Genomic DNA, 15,802 nt, shown 5'->3' on the forward strand with positions numbered 1-15,802 from the left:
TTACTAAAGTTTACTTCTCAAAGTTTGTAATTACTTATTTTATTCAATCATGAAAAGGGTCAGAAGGTATTTCCTAACAAAAAGTGCACATGACAAAAAAATTTAGACCAGTGATTAACAAGGGAGTCATATTCTTGTATACAATTTGTCTTGCAGTCATATCATCATATGAATTCAGGAAACATGGCATATGCGGAACACAAAGCAATTTTACAGTATGCACATGATATCTTAGGGCTTGGATTTCACCTGATATCATTGCCTACATGGAATGGACTTGTAACATGGAGGATTTTTCTGCCAATTATTTTATGGCATGAGAAAATCTCAAATCGGTTAGTTTCTCTCTTCATCAAAATACACCAAGCAAGAAAATATTTTTTGTTCTAGGCAAACTTTTGACTAGGCTTGGGCGGAATACCGTATTTGGAAATAGCCAGGGGAAACTATTTATTTTAAGTTTTCAAAAACAATTGTGCAATACGTTAGCAGATACAGCAGATCGCGTTCTTCATTTCACATTATGAAGCTTACCGTAATTGCCCTGAGAACAGTTGAGATAGTTTATTTTTATTTTCTTATTTTACCAGTTAAGTTGACTGAGAACACATTCTCATTTACAGCAATGTCCTGGGGATGATTGAGCCAATAGGAAGCTGGGAATGATTAGGTGGCGATGATAGTATAAGGGCCAGATTGGGAATTTAGCCAGAACACCAGGGTTAACACCCCTACTCTTAACATGTGTGTTTGTAAATAGCACAATGGGAGAAAACCGGAGCAGTCCAGCTGTGTATTGACAGGGGTTGCGTTTTATATTTAAAGTCAAGTGTTTTTTGCTTCAAGCATGATCAGGGAAGTACAACTGTAGTTTTCCTTCACAGAAATACATTAGTGCAGCACATTTGACAGAAAATAGCTTTCTTTTTATCAACAGAAGTGTAACGCTATTTGGCTGGCAGCCACACAAGTAAATGAGCTTACAATGAAAAAGCAAGGTCTTCCGTGCAAAAACGATGCATTGCCATCATACTGTATTTAAAATGTTTATCATAGAAAGAATGTAGCCAGCTACTTTTCCTAATGTTTCGCTTAAAGTTAATCTTGCCTTTTACAAGAGAAAAGTAGTCTGGTTACACTGAGAAAAGTATCAGAAAAGTAGCTACACATCATTCAGAGAACTGTCTGCTGATAGAATGCTCGTTTGTGAATTCTCATCTGAGTGGAGAAGTGAAACTGAAGCACAAACGTAGTCTGATGCTGAGCAGAAATTTTAATAAGCATTTTAGATCTGCGTTTACAAAATTCAGCAAGATATATGTTTTATATTTTTTTCCTGCGTTAAAAACAGAATTCTGCATTAACGTGACCCCTAACTTTAACTTGTTAGTTCTCTAAGTAAGTGGCTGAATTAATAAGGTGACAGGGCATATAGTATGGTGTTAGCTTTCTGCTGTGTTTGAGAACTCAAAGCCCTTTGGATGAATTATCTGCTTGATTTCCTTGCGTTTTTTTGTCCTCTTCGTTCACGTTCCGTCTGAGCAGGCAGGCCCCTTCCCCAGCGACTCCACACAGACAAGCATGCGTCAAAACTTAATTTGCACAAAGTCTGTCATTCACATTTAGCTTGTAAATGTCAAAACTGATCAAAAATGACATTTGGTAGCGCCTACGTATACCTCCTACGTATATATGTATACCTTTATGAGCTGGATTGCCTGTCTTTGCAATTTTTCTTTTCGTTTGGGCTCATTAACATATTTAGCTAGCAGCCTCCATGAAAATTCACTATTGCTTGTGCCAATTCTGTTAGCATTCTGGTTAGATGGCCAATGGGTTGTTTTTTGGCGCCCCCTTGTGTACTAGGCCGGTAATTCCATAAATCACAGGATGAGAGAAGGACGGTATGACGATACGAATATCGTGCATTGCAATATAAACATTGTGCCTTGAATAAATGAGGAAAAACATACTGTCATTCATTCAATCAATATTACATAATTACAGTATAGGTATATAGGTGCTGCAGATTTATACGAGAGTATGGGCAATGTACCCTACCAAGGCCAGGCAAGTAGTAACACATTTGATTGATTCTACGTAACTACTACTAGTCTTAAATTAATGGTTTCCTTAGTTGAATCAGGTGTGTTACTGCTTGTTTGGGGAAAAACAGCCTGTGTGGTAAGATTACCCACCCCTTATGACAAACTTCCCTAAAAATTTGCCAAAATACACACATGCTGTGAAGTCAAAGTATTTGGAGAGTGGCATATTTGTTGTTAATAAGGCATAGTATGGTGTTAGCTTTCATATGTCTAATGTTTATCATAGTCAGCTTTAATTTGAGGGTATTTTCATCCAAATTGGGGTACCCGTTTAGAAATTACTGCACTTTTTGTACATTGTCCCCCCATTTAAGGGAACCAAAAGTATTTGGACAAATTCACATATGTGCATTAAAGTCAAATGTTTAGTATTTGGTCCCATATTCCAAGCAATGACTACATCAAGCTTATGCCCAATAGAAACGTATGGTAAATAATGTATTGTGTCATTTTGGAGTCACTTTTGTTGTAAATAAGAATATAGTATTTCTAAACACTTCTACCTTAATGTGGATGCTACAATGATTATGGATAATCATGAATACTGATGAGTGAGAAAATTATAGAGCCATACACATCATCCCCCTCAACCTCTCCTGTTTAGCATGTTTTGGGGTTATGGTCTTGTGCCTCTAACTTTCTCACTCATCATTATTCACCATTATTCGTAATCATGGTAGCATCCACATTAATGTAGAAGTGTTTAGAAACATTCTATTCTTATTTAAAATAAAAGTGACAATAGAAATGTAATGTTAAATAATGTATTGGGCACAACATAATCTGAAACAACCAAAACAAACTGCAAATACATCAAACAAGCTTAGTGTAGTCATTGAGTACTAGGAATATAGGCCCAAATACTACACTTTTGATTACTTCAACACACAAATTAATTTGTCCAAATACTTTGGTTCCCTAAAATGGGGGGGGCCAGAGCATGTACAAAAAGTGCTGAACAAAAAGTACGCTCAAATTAAATTAATATGGATGCTACACTTTACCTCATAGTATCATTTCAAATACAAAGTGTTGGAATACAAAGCCAAAACAAAAAATATGTCACAAATACTTTGACCTCAAAATACAGTACATCGAATTATAACTTTGGAAGGAATTTTAATGGTACTTGCTTTGGCTGTATTAGTTGAGACTCTTTGCACTTTCATACATATTTGTTGTTGTTTATATTGAGTGCAGGCCTAAAAACTAGGACATTCGGCAGTCCTCTTTTCCCTTGCCTTTTACTTTCTTACTGCCTTTTTTCAAGCCTGTCCTAGATTGCTCGTTGATGCCCTCTGCACTTTGACTACTTTCTCTTCTACCCTGCTGTGACCCATACTGGATTGCCTCTTCCCCCTCCTCTACTGGCAAAGCCTCTACCTCAGTTGCATTCTGCTGCCTCTCGCTCTCTCCTACACCTTGCTGTTCATCAGTCACACTCACTCCCTCCTCTGCAATGTCTTTCTGTTTGTATGTTACACTAACCCCCTCCTCTAATGTGATTAGTTGTTGTTCTCCATTCACGTTCTGGCCCTCAACTATGGTTTGTGCTTTTTCTTCAGGGCTTCGGAGCTCCTCTGGTGCATTATCTGACCCCCCTTCAATTGATTGCTGTGCCACTATCGTGCTAACTCCCTCTGTGTCCTGCAGTTTGTCATCCTCCTCTTCCTGGTTACCCTTCTCTTTACCAAGCTCTACCTCTAAATTGTATCCTACCGACATCGTTCTCACTTCCTGGCTGACCTCTTGGGATGCTATTGGGAATACATTTGCAGGAACCACTGAAACTAGGTCAGAAAAGTCAAACGATTGACCCTCATTTTCATGCTCCTCGTCATTCCACTGCTCACTGGGTCTAGGTACCTTGTTACCCTCCAGCTTGGCCTCAATGGGATCATCTTGCTCTTCTGCGTCGGCCACCATAGTGCATGGTCCACTTTCATTGTGGCTTTGTTCCCTAAAAGAGTCAATTGTCACCGGAGTTTCTTTTACAGGGTCCTGTAGTCGTGTTTCTGTATCATTCAGTTCGGTCTCTATAGAGATCCCTCCATTTGATGCCTCTTCTGCATCAAGTGTTTCTGTATCATTCAGTTCGGTCTCTGTAGAGATCCCTCCATTTGATGCCTCTTCTGCATCAAGTGTTTCTGTATCATTCAGCTCGGTCTCTGTAGAGATCCCTCCATTTGATGCCTCTTCTGCATCAAGTGTTTCTGTATCATTCAGCTCGGTCTCTGTAGAGATGCCTCCAAGTGTTTCTGGCTTGTTGTTTTCATACAAGTGCCTGTCAGGGACTGGACAACCAGGTAGATCCACCAATTGTTCAGGCAGTCTTATGGTCTCAGCAGCAGGGCAGTTGCGGTCAAGCGATATGCTGCAACATTTCTCATCTGCTGAATTGTTGCATTTCTCTACATTTGCTGGCATTGCCATTGAAGTGTCTTCATGTTCAAGTGCATTTGTACGCTCTTCTGGGCTCCCATTTGGTTTATCCTGACCTGCCTCTTTTAGGTTTTGTGTTGCATTTTCGTTAGCCTGGTCTGGGTGAGTAGCGACACCATCATGGAAGATGAGGTCTTCAGGTTCCACGCTCTTCTTGAGCTCTGGTCTTAGGACGATGGGACTGTGAAAGTTATTCCCCTGTTCCTTTGTGTCTAGGATTGTTTGTTCCTCTTCAACTGAGACCTTGATTGCATCTTCCTCTTTGACATTGTTTGAATTCCCAGCTGTGGACTGTTTCGAGTCCAATGGACATTTTGGGTCAGCTGAAGAGTTCAAACAGTCTCCAAAGTTATCAGGGTTGGTTGTGTACCCTGACTCGTCCTTTTGGGTACCAGTATCTGTTGTCGATTCTAATTCCTCCATAGGGTTATAAGCGCTGGTTATACACTTGGAGTGATCAACAGGATCAGCAATACCAATGTTGGACTCAAGGGATAATACTGATATCTCGCCTTCTGATGTCTCTGTTTCCATTGTAGGTTTGTGTTTGTCCTTTTTCATTTTCTTCTTTTTTTTCTTTGAGACAACTTCCTCACCCTTAGCTTGGTCAGTCAGAGATACTTCAATGGTAGGCTCTATTTGGTCTTCTTCTAGTTGTTCTTCCTTCAGGTTCAGTCTCTCAGCTATGGTTTGTGCTTTTTGTTCAGGGCTTTGGAGCTCTCGATCTGGTGAACTACTGGTCCCCTCTCGCGGTGTCTCTATTGTGATAACCCCCTCTCCTACCGCCTCTACTGACTCCTTATCGCTTGGGGTGGAGACCACATCCTCTTCTGTTGTGCTCATCTTATCTCCCTGCGTTTCATCACCTTGTTTCTCTCCCTTCTTCTTGCCTTTCTTTTTCTTTTTGCCTCCTTGGGACTGTGGCTGCATGTCAGTGGTCTCTGGCAACACACATGCCTTTTTTGTTTTCTGAGGCTCAGGTTGAGGCTCAGGGTTTGATTTGACTGGGCTCTTAGGAGTATCAAGGCCTGTCCCTAGGCTAATCTGTGTGCCATTTGTCATGGAGACTACACACGTTTCTGTTGTGCTCTTCTTATGGTCTTCCTGCATTACATCGCTTTGTGTCTCTCCCTTCTTCTTCTTCTTGCCTTTCTTCTTCTTGTTGCCTGCTTGGGCCTGTGGCTGCAGGTCAGTTATCTCTGGTAACGCTTCAGCCTTTTTTGTTTTCTGAGGCTCAGGGTTTGATTTGATTGGGCTCTCACTAGTATCAAGGTCTGTCCCTTGGCTAATCTGTGTGACATTTTTCATGGTGTCCTCAATGGTTTCCCTAGGCAGAGGATATGAGTCTAAACATTTCACGTCTTTACTCGATTCGTTTTTCTCTTGTTCAGCTGCTGCACCATATTCTGAGGTAGGCTCTTTTGAGGACGTCTCTTTGGTGTCGTCACTGCTCTTGACAACTTCGGTCTCTGCCTCATCTGCCTTGTCATTTTTTATTCCCATTTCCCCTTCACTTGCAACCTCTACTCTTCCTTGCCCTGTCCCCTCTACACCTGCTGCTTCATACCCCTCCACCGCTACTGTAACCTCTTCCTCAGGACCTGTTACAACCACAAGTACCTCAGAATCACAGACCGGTCCACGTTTGACCTCTACTACTGGTATGCCATTGTCGGAGTCTTTGTTGACATCACTGCCTTCAATTTCAACCTCTTCCCCCAATGTGGGCGGGAATGGCTGAGCCTCCCTTGAGGTTTCTGTTTCAGAAACACCAACAAGGCTACAGGGGGTGGGCGAGGTCAGATGGTTCTCTTGAGCCTCCTCCTCGTGTGCATCCTCTTGCTGCCTGGACCTTCCTGGATCCACCACCTTATCTCCTCTACTTCCCAACTCCGTCTCCTGAGCTCTGCCTAGGAGACCATGAGGGATACCATGAGGGTGAAATAGGCCAAACACTGTGGCTTGGAGTTTCAAATAAACATTTTTCTGATGATCAAGATCTGCCAGTTGAACCTGGGCCAATTAGCGCAAAGCGTAATTTGAAAGAATTGGGTAAAAATCAAACCAGCATGGAAGAGGTGGAAAAGGAAGAAGAGGAGGAGAGCACCAAACAAAACCTTGATCCCAGATTAATCTTCAAGGCAGATGAGCAGGTCAGAGGCACCTTGGCAAGCTGCAAATCTTAAACTCTGAAATGTCTACTGTAGTGTTATATTGCTTTGGGACTGGCCAGAAATTGACAGGTTTGTGACTTAACACAAACAAAACATTTTTTTCCTAATCATTTACAAAAAATAAAATCGACAACCTACAGTAAATAGACCAATTAATAGATTTATTGATTGTGATCCGTGTAATGATCTGGTGTAAACACCAACCAACTATAACACCACAGCAAACACTTCAAACACCATTGACATTTATCAGGTTGAAGTAAAGAGTTTATAATAGACTAAACACAAGGTCAACATAATTTCGCCAAAGCAATCAGCCTAATGACCCTGGACTTACCTCAAAATTAAACTACTATGTAGGATACACATTCTGGCACCAAAAGAAGGGTGTTTACACCATCTGCTTTAAATCATGGTTCAGATGCATGGATTAGTTAACATGCATCAAGTGCAAGGGTTGCATTGGGTTGGGAGGAGAATCAGGGGAGAAAACTTAGGTTTTGGACTTCTTCTGCGACTAACTTCTATGTCAGTCAACCAAACTCAGGTTAAGTCTACAGGGTTGCATTAGATCAGGTGTGGGCATGATTTGAGCTTAGAAGTTAGCTATAATTTGGCAAAGCTATGAGGTAAGCAGGAGATGATTACAACATGTAGCGTCCAGTAATGGTGCTTACCAAGCATGCTGTTCCCCCCTTCCAAGGGCGACGTCTGGGAGTCCTGAGCCAATTGAGAAGCTGGATCTCCACTGGCTGACCCTTCAGTTCCCAACTCCAGCGTTTCCCCATTGGCAGTCAGGTCAGGTCTGAGGACAATTCCATGTTTCTGGGCAGGACATGAACACAAACTGATGAGAGGCTTAAGAGAGTCTCACAACAGTGCATTATAGCTGCATAACTACAATAGAGAAACCCTGTTTAAGAGGCCAGCGTTGCATATTCCGAGCTCAGACTCCCTCGAGAGGACTAAATACCTTCAGAATGTCTTTCAGCTGGACCACCTCATCCCTGAGCTCATCCCGCTCATTTCGGATGGCATCCGAATACTCCTTTTGCCGTTCTAAGGCCTGAGCAGTTCCCGCAGTGGGGGAGGTGGAAGCGCAGGTAAAGAACAAAGATAGATATGGGTGAAGTGAAAGTGAGCATAGAGAAAGTGAAGGAGCAGTATACAGTATCAAGCATTCATGCACTTAGCTAGCATCAACTTCTCTGCCTAAGTAAAATAAGTGTATTTTAACACCACAACACAGGTGAACACAACACAATTATGTGTGGGGATTTCGATTTGCATCCACCAAATGCTATCAAATCACAGGGCCTACCCCAATCTTTTTATCCTTCCACTCCACGGTTTCCTGCAGGTCAGAGATTTCCCTAACAAAGCCGTCCTGCTTGAGACGCATCTGACGGATCTCCTGGACAGCGGAAACGCAGGAAGATGTGATGGAATAAATAGGAGAAAATTAAGTGTGTGCGAAAGGTGAAAGCAGTGAGAACAATAGACGATCAGCATGGAGGTGAGAAGACAGGGGAGTTCAGAAATAAGAAAACTGAAAGGTGACAGGTAAAGTCATTTTGGCTGTCCTGACAAGCTTTGGGTTTTAATTTTGAGGAGGCCTTGGAGGACTCACTGTTAGTAACTCCTCGCTCTGTTTTAGCGTTTCCTTCATCTCCTTGAACTGGAACTGCAGCACGCCGTGGGCATGTTTCTCACGCTCAAAGTCCTGGGAGAAATGACAGAGGAGATGTTTTAATGGATTTGCAATATGTGCAGTGATCATTGTGGCCCAAAACAGCTGCCTTATAATCCAGGTCCAGGTTGTAGTTGTGGATGAAGTCAGTTTCGATCTGTAAACTGATTCTTGAGCAAAGTGTGTTGTACACATATATACACATATATACACACACACACACACACACACACACACACACACACACACACACACACTTTTTTTAACAAATACAGTTTTACATGTATAAAATCATACGTATCATTTACGTACAATGCATTTGTAAAGTATTCAGACCTCTTCACTTTTTCTACATTTTGTTACGTTACAGCCTTATTCTAAAATTGCTCAAATATTTTTATATAAAAACATCATAATGACAAAGCAAAAACTTGACATTTTTGCAAATCTACTACAAATAAAAAAACACTTTATTTACATAAGTATTCAGACCCTTTGCTATGAGATTGAAATTGAGCTCAGGTCATCCTGTTTCCATTGATCATCCTTGATGTTTCTACAACTTGATTGGATTCCTTCTATGGTAAATTCAATTAATTGGACATTAGTTGGAAAGGCATAGCCCTGTCCATATAAAGAGGTCCCACAGTTGATGGTGCATGTCAGAGCAAAAACCAAGCCAGGTCGAAGGAATTGTCTGTAGAGCTCCGAGACAGGATTTTGTAGAGAAACAGATCTGGGGAAGGGTACCAAAAAAATTCCTGCAGTATTGAAGTTCCAAGAATACAGCAGCCTCCATCATTTTTAAACGGAAGACGTTTGGAACCAGCAAGACACTTCCTAGAGCTGGCCGCACTAGGAAGGGGGAGAAGGGCCTTGGTCAGGGAGGTGACCAAGAACCCGATGGTCACTGACAGAGCTCCAGAGTTCCTCTGTGGAGATGGGAGAACCTTCCAGAAGGACAACCACCTCTGCATCACTCCACAGATGAGACCTTTATGGTAGAGCGGCCAGATGGAAACCACTTCTCAGTAAAAAGGCACATGACAGCCCACTTGGAGGAGGCCAAAAGGCACTTAAAGGATTCTCAGACCATGCGAAACAAGATTATCTGGTCTGATGAAACCAAGATTGAACTCTTTGGCCTGAATGCCAAGCGTCACGTATGGAGGAAACCTGGCACCATCCTTATGGTGAAGAATGGTGGTGGCAGCATCATGCTGTGGGGATGTTTTTCAGTGGCAGGGACTGGGAGACTAGTCAGGATAGAGGGAAAGATCAACAGGGCAAAGTACAGAGAGATCCTTGAAGAAAACCGTCCCCAGAGCGCTCAGGTTCAGGTTCAACAGGACAACGACCCTAAGCACACAGCCAAGACAACGCAGGAGTGGCTTCGGGACAAGTCTCTAAATTTCCTTGAGTGGCCCAGCCAGAGCCCGGACTTGAACCCGATCAAACATCTCTGGAGAGACCTGAAAATAGCTGGTAAGCGACACTCCACATCCAACCTGACAGAGCTTGAGAGGATCTGTAGAGAATGGGAGAAGTTTCCCAAATACAGGTGTGCTAAGCTTGTAGCGTCATACCCAAGAAAACTCGAGGCTGTAATCGCTGCCATAGGAGCTTCAACAAAAGTACTGAGTAAAGGGTCTGAATACTTATGCAAATGTTAAATTTCAGTTTAGATCTTTAATATATTTGCAAAAATGTAATAAAACCTGTTTTTGCTTTGTCATTATGGAGTATTATGTGTAGATTGTCGAGGGAAAAAAACTATTTAATCAATTTTAGAATATGGCTGAAAAATAACAAAATGTGGAAAAAGTGAAGAGGTCTGAATACTTTCCGAATACACTATATACATACAATTATACATACAGTTCATGTTTATAATCATCCAGTATTACATTACTATAGGCAACTATAGTTTCCAAAAAGGTACCACCTAATATCGCCCTCCTCAATACACCTTTCTCTTTCGATCCCAACTTTTCCCTTCATCTTACTGTAATTGTATATTTCTCATGATCTCTCCCTCCCTCAGATGTATCCCATACCTTGCTCTTCCCTTCGTACTCGCGGCGTGACTCGGACAGCAGCTCCTCCAGCTCCATGAGCGAGTCCTTCAGCGTGTCCACCTGGTACATCAGGTTGTTCTTCTCGTTGTCCAGCTGGGCGTTGGACACCATGGCCTTGCGGTACTTCTCCTCCACCTCCACTAAGGTATCCTATAGGAAGAGATGCCCGTTGGTGTATGCACATGGGAACACAGACAGACAGACTGAAAGACACAGACACATCAATATCCAAGGGGGTATTGTTACAACGCTGCCACTTCCATTTTCTATACTCCATTCTGACGGTTTCAACTAGGAGGAACGATCAGGAACATGATCGAAAATGGAGGGCATGGATAGAATTCAATGGACATAATTCGTATTCAGAGGGAAATGATGGAACGATGTTAGGACACAAGCAACAGTTGCCTACTGTATACCTGTGGGGTTATTGAATTTGACATCAGGACAGATTAACTTGACTGCTTTGAATGGAAGCTGAAAAAATGCATAGGAAAAGGCAAGCAAGCCATCTAGTCTGAAAATAAAACTTTAAAGTTATAATTCTGTCAATTATCATGCCGATCTGGGCTTTCAACATCACTAGTCTGAAATCATAGGTAATTATCACCGTAGTAAACAATTAGAAGAGTCCAAGATTTTGGCAACCATTTAATAGCAAGGTAGGAGTCTAAACCTAAATCTGTAGTTGATAGTAAAAGGATAGGTAAGAAAATAATTCTAAAACATTCATTAAATATTAGTCAGGAGGACTAATCATTGCTTAAAAAGGAGTCTCTCAGGTACTTTAACACTGGCGACTAAAACTACCATTGGTTAATTCTAAGGAAGTTCAAAACGATTATTGGTTAATAGTAGGGTAGTCTTAAAGTTTAGACTCTAAACCTATCATTGGTCAACTCAAAAGCTAGGGAAGACTAAAATCATATGAATATTAACAGGGCCTCAGGCTGGGTTGCATTGGGTCAGTCCAGTAATGTACCTTGACTTCTTTGAGGCTCTGCATGTACTTTGACTCCACATCTTGGATCTGATCCTTCAGCTCATGAATCTCCTGGGGTGAAGAGTGTGGCAGGGTTGAGGAGAGACAGAAGCATGCTGCGACAGGGTTCGACACATGAAGTGACAAGCACAATGATAGGTAGAGAATGACTTGCAGAGCAGTGTGTGCTGTACAGTGATGGGCTCTTAAAGACTGGAATTGATGGAAGATGGTTCTAGGACACCCATGTTTTTGTAACCTTTACCTTGATCTCTCGTATGGAGGTTTCTGTGTCGCCAGTGATGGACGTTTCACCACTTTCTCCCCGGGAGGAAGACCCGCCCAGCGAGGCGAGGGTGGCTGCCGATAGGGTGGAAGCGGCTCGAGATCCCTTTTCTAGGTAATCTCGGTCCTCCACCTGGGAACAACGGGGAGATACTGTTAGAACAAGGGCCTACATCATGACATTAGGGCCTAGAGAAGGTTCTGGAAGGCCATGGATTCACACTCAATGTCCTCATCACAGCTTTACCTTACTCCACTTTGTCCAATCACATTATCCCTCACAAGCTGTGGGGGGGGGGGGTAGGTAATATTTCCATCCAATCATAAACCATGAGCAATTTAAATGTTGTTATAACACACCAGTTACTGGGTAAGTTAACAGAGCATGCCCTAATTATAAAAATGTACAGCTGTCTCAACTTCAATGCCGTGCAATGTTCATTGTTATGATCCATCACATACAACATGTTACATGTGGCCATCAAACTGTTCAGAGTAGTCAGCATGCTATGTTAGGTATGGGAAGTGAACAATATGAGTATCATTCAGCATCAATACTGGTTACAGTACATTCTAAAATAGTTAATGGTACTTCTAGTCCACGACACACCATAATGTTGTTAGTCCCATTCTACAAAGACTCCATCTATAAGAAACCATCCACCTGCATGCTATAGATTAGCAATTCATATTTTGTCTTCACTAGTACCCCTGTTGATGACATCTCTTCAGTGGTAAAAACACTTTCTAAGGTCTCCTCTCACCCATCTTCCAGGTGTGACAATGACCATACAGTAGGAGTTGACAGCACAATCCAGGCTACCACTTCACACAGCAAGTCAGACAGTAATTCATCTCTTTAGGTCTACCCCCCCACTCCACACAGAAGAAGCCAGTCTTTATATGCAAGTTGAGACCACGCTGTCATGCCCTGGCATGACTCTGCGCAGGCAGTGCTGCCCCACTCACGTCCGATAAATTGGGGATGGTCATGTGATCCAGGTCTCTGGGCAGGCCACTGCTGGTGGCCGCGCTGCGCAGGAAGCTGGCCACAGAGTTGCAGTCATCATCCTAGTTGCCCACCAGGGGGCGCAATAGGACAAAGTATATTCAGGTTGGGCACTGTCTGAATCCCTCTCACACACTGCCCTTTTCCTACCAAAACACATCTATGAATGAAAACACAATCATGGCAAAATGGAGAATCTGTGTTAAACGGAACAAGGATCGGCCTACAGCTGTATAGAGTAATGAGCATACTAAACAGGTAGCCCACATGTTAATTCCTGCCTGTAAGAAAGACCTTAAAAAGTTAGGATGACCCAGCATACCAGATGTCAACTAGTCTTCATATTCTTGCCACTGGTTAATAAAATATCTGCCCAGATTTGACAATTAAAACCATAGGCTTTTCTGGGCAACCTCTCAACACAAATATATGAGGTACAGCAAGTTGTACTGGGTCTCAGATATCACCTTGTCGGTTACAACAATATCAGTCTGAAAGATACCAGTTATGTATTTATTAGGGCTGACACAATTACTGTATAACCACGTAACAGATAGTTTTGGAATATAAAAATAACCGTCATACCAGTTTAAATTGTGTGTGTGTGTGTGTGTGTGTGTGTGTGTGTATATATATATATATATATATACACACATACATACATACATTTTTTTGGGTTGGAACGAACAGCTGACTGAAGATGGGATGGCCGGTTATTCGAGTGGTTGAGGCAGTTTCTGCGGTAATATGGACTCTTATCAACGTGATGAAACTCTGTTGCGCCTTTCTGAAATGAGCAAGGTGTTGTAGCAAACATTCTACATTCCACAGTAACGTAGAATTCAAATGATGTTAACAAATGTGGCTCTGTAATGTCAGTTGAGTTGAATAACACATTGATAGGTACTCTTCCTGCTTTTGCTCTCTGCTTTGCTCCTATGGGTACACCTGCAATTGCCGCCAGTCCACACATTATGCCATTATTGACTTGAACGAGGACGCCTGTTCTACTAATTCTATTTATATGGCAGCACATGCCGTCAGGAACAGAGGAAAAAATACATTTTTGTGTTTTACTATTCGAACGGTTATTAAGGTGACTGCAGTAATTTGGCTTGCCAGTAACAGTCATCCTAAATTCCATGACCTTCACAACCCTAGTACTTATCTAAAGTTTTATATATATATATATATATTTTACCTTTATTTTACTAGGCAAGTCAGTTAAGAACAAATTCTTATTTTCAATGACGGCCTAGGAACAGTGGGTTAACTGCCTGTTCAGGGGCAGAACGACAGATTTTGTACCTTGTCAGCTTGGGGATTTGAACTTGCAACCTTTCGGTTACAAGTCCAATGCTCTAACCACTAGGCTATACTGCCGCCACACACATATATATACATACATATACATACATATACATACGTATATATACACATATACACATATACACACACACACATATATACAGTGCCTTGCGAAAGTATTCGGCCCCCTTGAACTTTGCGACCTTTTGCCACATTTCAGGCTTCAAACATAAAGATATAAAACTGTATTTTTTTGTGAAGAATCAACAACAAGTTGGACACAATCATGAAGTGGAACGACATTTATTGGATATTTCAAACTTTTTTAACAAATCAAAAACTGAAAAATTGGGCGTGCAAAATTATTCAGCCCCCTTAAGTTAATACTTTGTAGCGCCACCTTTTGCTGTGATTACAGCTGTAAGTTGCTTGGGGTATGTCTATCAGTTTTGCACATCGAGAGACTGAAATTTTTTCCCATTCCTCCTTGCAAAACAGCTCGAGCTCAGTGAGGTTGGATGGAGAGCATTTGTGAACAGCAGTTTTCAGTTCTTTCCACAGATTCTCGATTGGATTCAGGTCTGGACTTTGACTTGGCCATTCTAACACCTGGATATGTTTATTTTTGAACCATTCCATTGTAGATTTTGCTTTATGTTTTGGATCATTGTCTTGTTGGAAGACAAATCTCCTTCCCAGTCTCCGGTCTTTTGCAGACTCCATCATGTTTTCTTCCAGAATGGTCCTGTATTTGGCTCCATCCATCTTCCCATCAATTTTCAATCTTCCCTGTCCCTGCTGAAGAAAAGCAGGCCCAAACCATGATGCTGCCACCACCATGTTTGACAGTGGGTATGGTGTGTTCAGGGTGATGAGCTGTGTTGCTTTTACGTCAAACATAACGTTTTGCATTGTTGCCAAAAAGTTCAATTTTGGTTTCATCTGACCAGAGCACCTTCTTCCACATGTTTGGTGTGTCTCCCAGGTGGCTTGTGGCAAACTTTAAACGACACTTTTTATGGATATCTTTAAGAAATGGCTTTCTTCTTGCCACTCTTCCATAAAGGCCAGATTTGTGCAATATACGACTGATTGTTGTCCTATGGACAGAGTCTCCCACCTCAGCTGTAGATCTCTGCAGTTCATCCAGAGTGATCATGGGCCTCTTCGCTGCATCTCTGATCAGTCTTCTCATTGTATGAGCTGAAAGTTTAGAGGGACGGCCAGGTCTTGGTAGATTTGCAGTGGTCTGATACTCCTTCCATTTCATTATTATCGCTTGCACAGTGCTCCTTGGGATGTTTAAAGCTTGGGAAATCTTTTTGTATCCAAATCCGGCTTTTAACTTCTTCACAACAGTATCTCGGACCTGCCTGGTGTGTTCCTTGTTCTTCATGATGCTCTCTGCGCTTTTAACGGACCTCAGACTATCACAGTGCAGGTGCATTTATACGGAGACTTGATTACACACAGGTGGATTGTATTTATCATCATTAGTCATTTAGGTCAACATTGGATCATTCAGAGATCCTCACTGAACTTCTGGAGAGAGTTTGCTGCACTGAAAGTAAAGGGGCTGAATAATTTTGTACGCCCAATTTTTCAGTTTTTGATTTGTTAAAAAAGTTTGAAATATCCAATAAATGTCGTTCCACTTCATGATTGTGTCCCACTTGTTGTTGATTCTTAACAAAAAAAATACAGTTTTATATCTTTATGTTTGAAG

General features: G+C 41.8%; 1 protein-coding gene across 15 annotated transcripts in view; it reads right to left on the reverse strand.

Moving 5' to 3' along the window:
- LOC135547072 (leucine-rich repeat flightless-interacting protein 2-like) overlaps positions 1-15,802 on the reverse strand; it is an 86,280-nt gene that overhangs the window by 7,138 nt on the left and 63,340 nt on the right. For 8 of the 15 annotated variants that reach the window (XM_064975701.1, XM_064975699.1, XM_064975696.1 and 5 more), the window contains 8 exons: positions 11,740-11,892; positions 11,475-11,546; positions 10,472-10,642; positions 8,355-8,447; positions 8,046-8,138; positions 7,698-7,790; positions 7,402-7,549; positions 1,254-6,460 (listed from right to left, as the gene is read on the reverse strand). In XM_064975701.1, the coding sequence (XP_064831773.1) occupies positions 3,318-6,460; positions 7,402-7,549; positions 7,698-7,790; positions 8,046-8,138; positions 8,355-8,447; positions 10,472-10,642; positions 11,475-11,546; positions 11,740-11,892 (3,966 nt within the window). In that variant the 3' untranslated portion in view covers positions 1,254-3,317. Of the gene's footprint in view, positions 1-1,253; positions 6,461-7,401; positions 7,550-7,697; positions 7,791-8,045; positions 8,139-8,354; positions 8,448-10,471; positions 10,643-11,474; positions 11,547-11,739; positions 11,893-15,802 lie in introns of those variants that run through there. The other 7 variants (XM_064975706.1, XM_064975704.1, XM_064975703.1 and 4 more) reach the window with 5 other exon arrangements.

Source organism: Oncorhynchus masou, chromosome 10 (genome assembly GCF_036934945.1).
Source record: "Oncorhynchus masou masou isolate Uvic2021 chromosome 10, UVic_Omas_1.1, whole genome shotgun sequence".
NCBI classification, from domain to species: domain Eukaryota; kingdom Metazoa; phylum Chordata; class Actinopteri; order Salmoniformes; family Salmonidae; genus Oncorhynchus; species Oncorhynchus masou.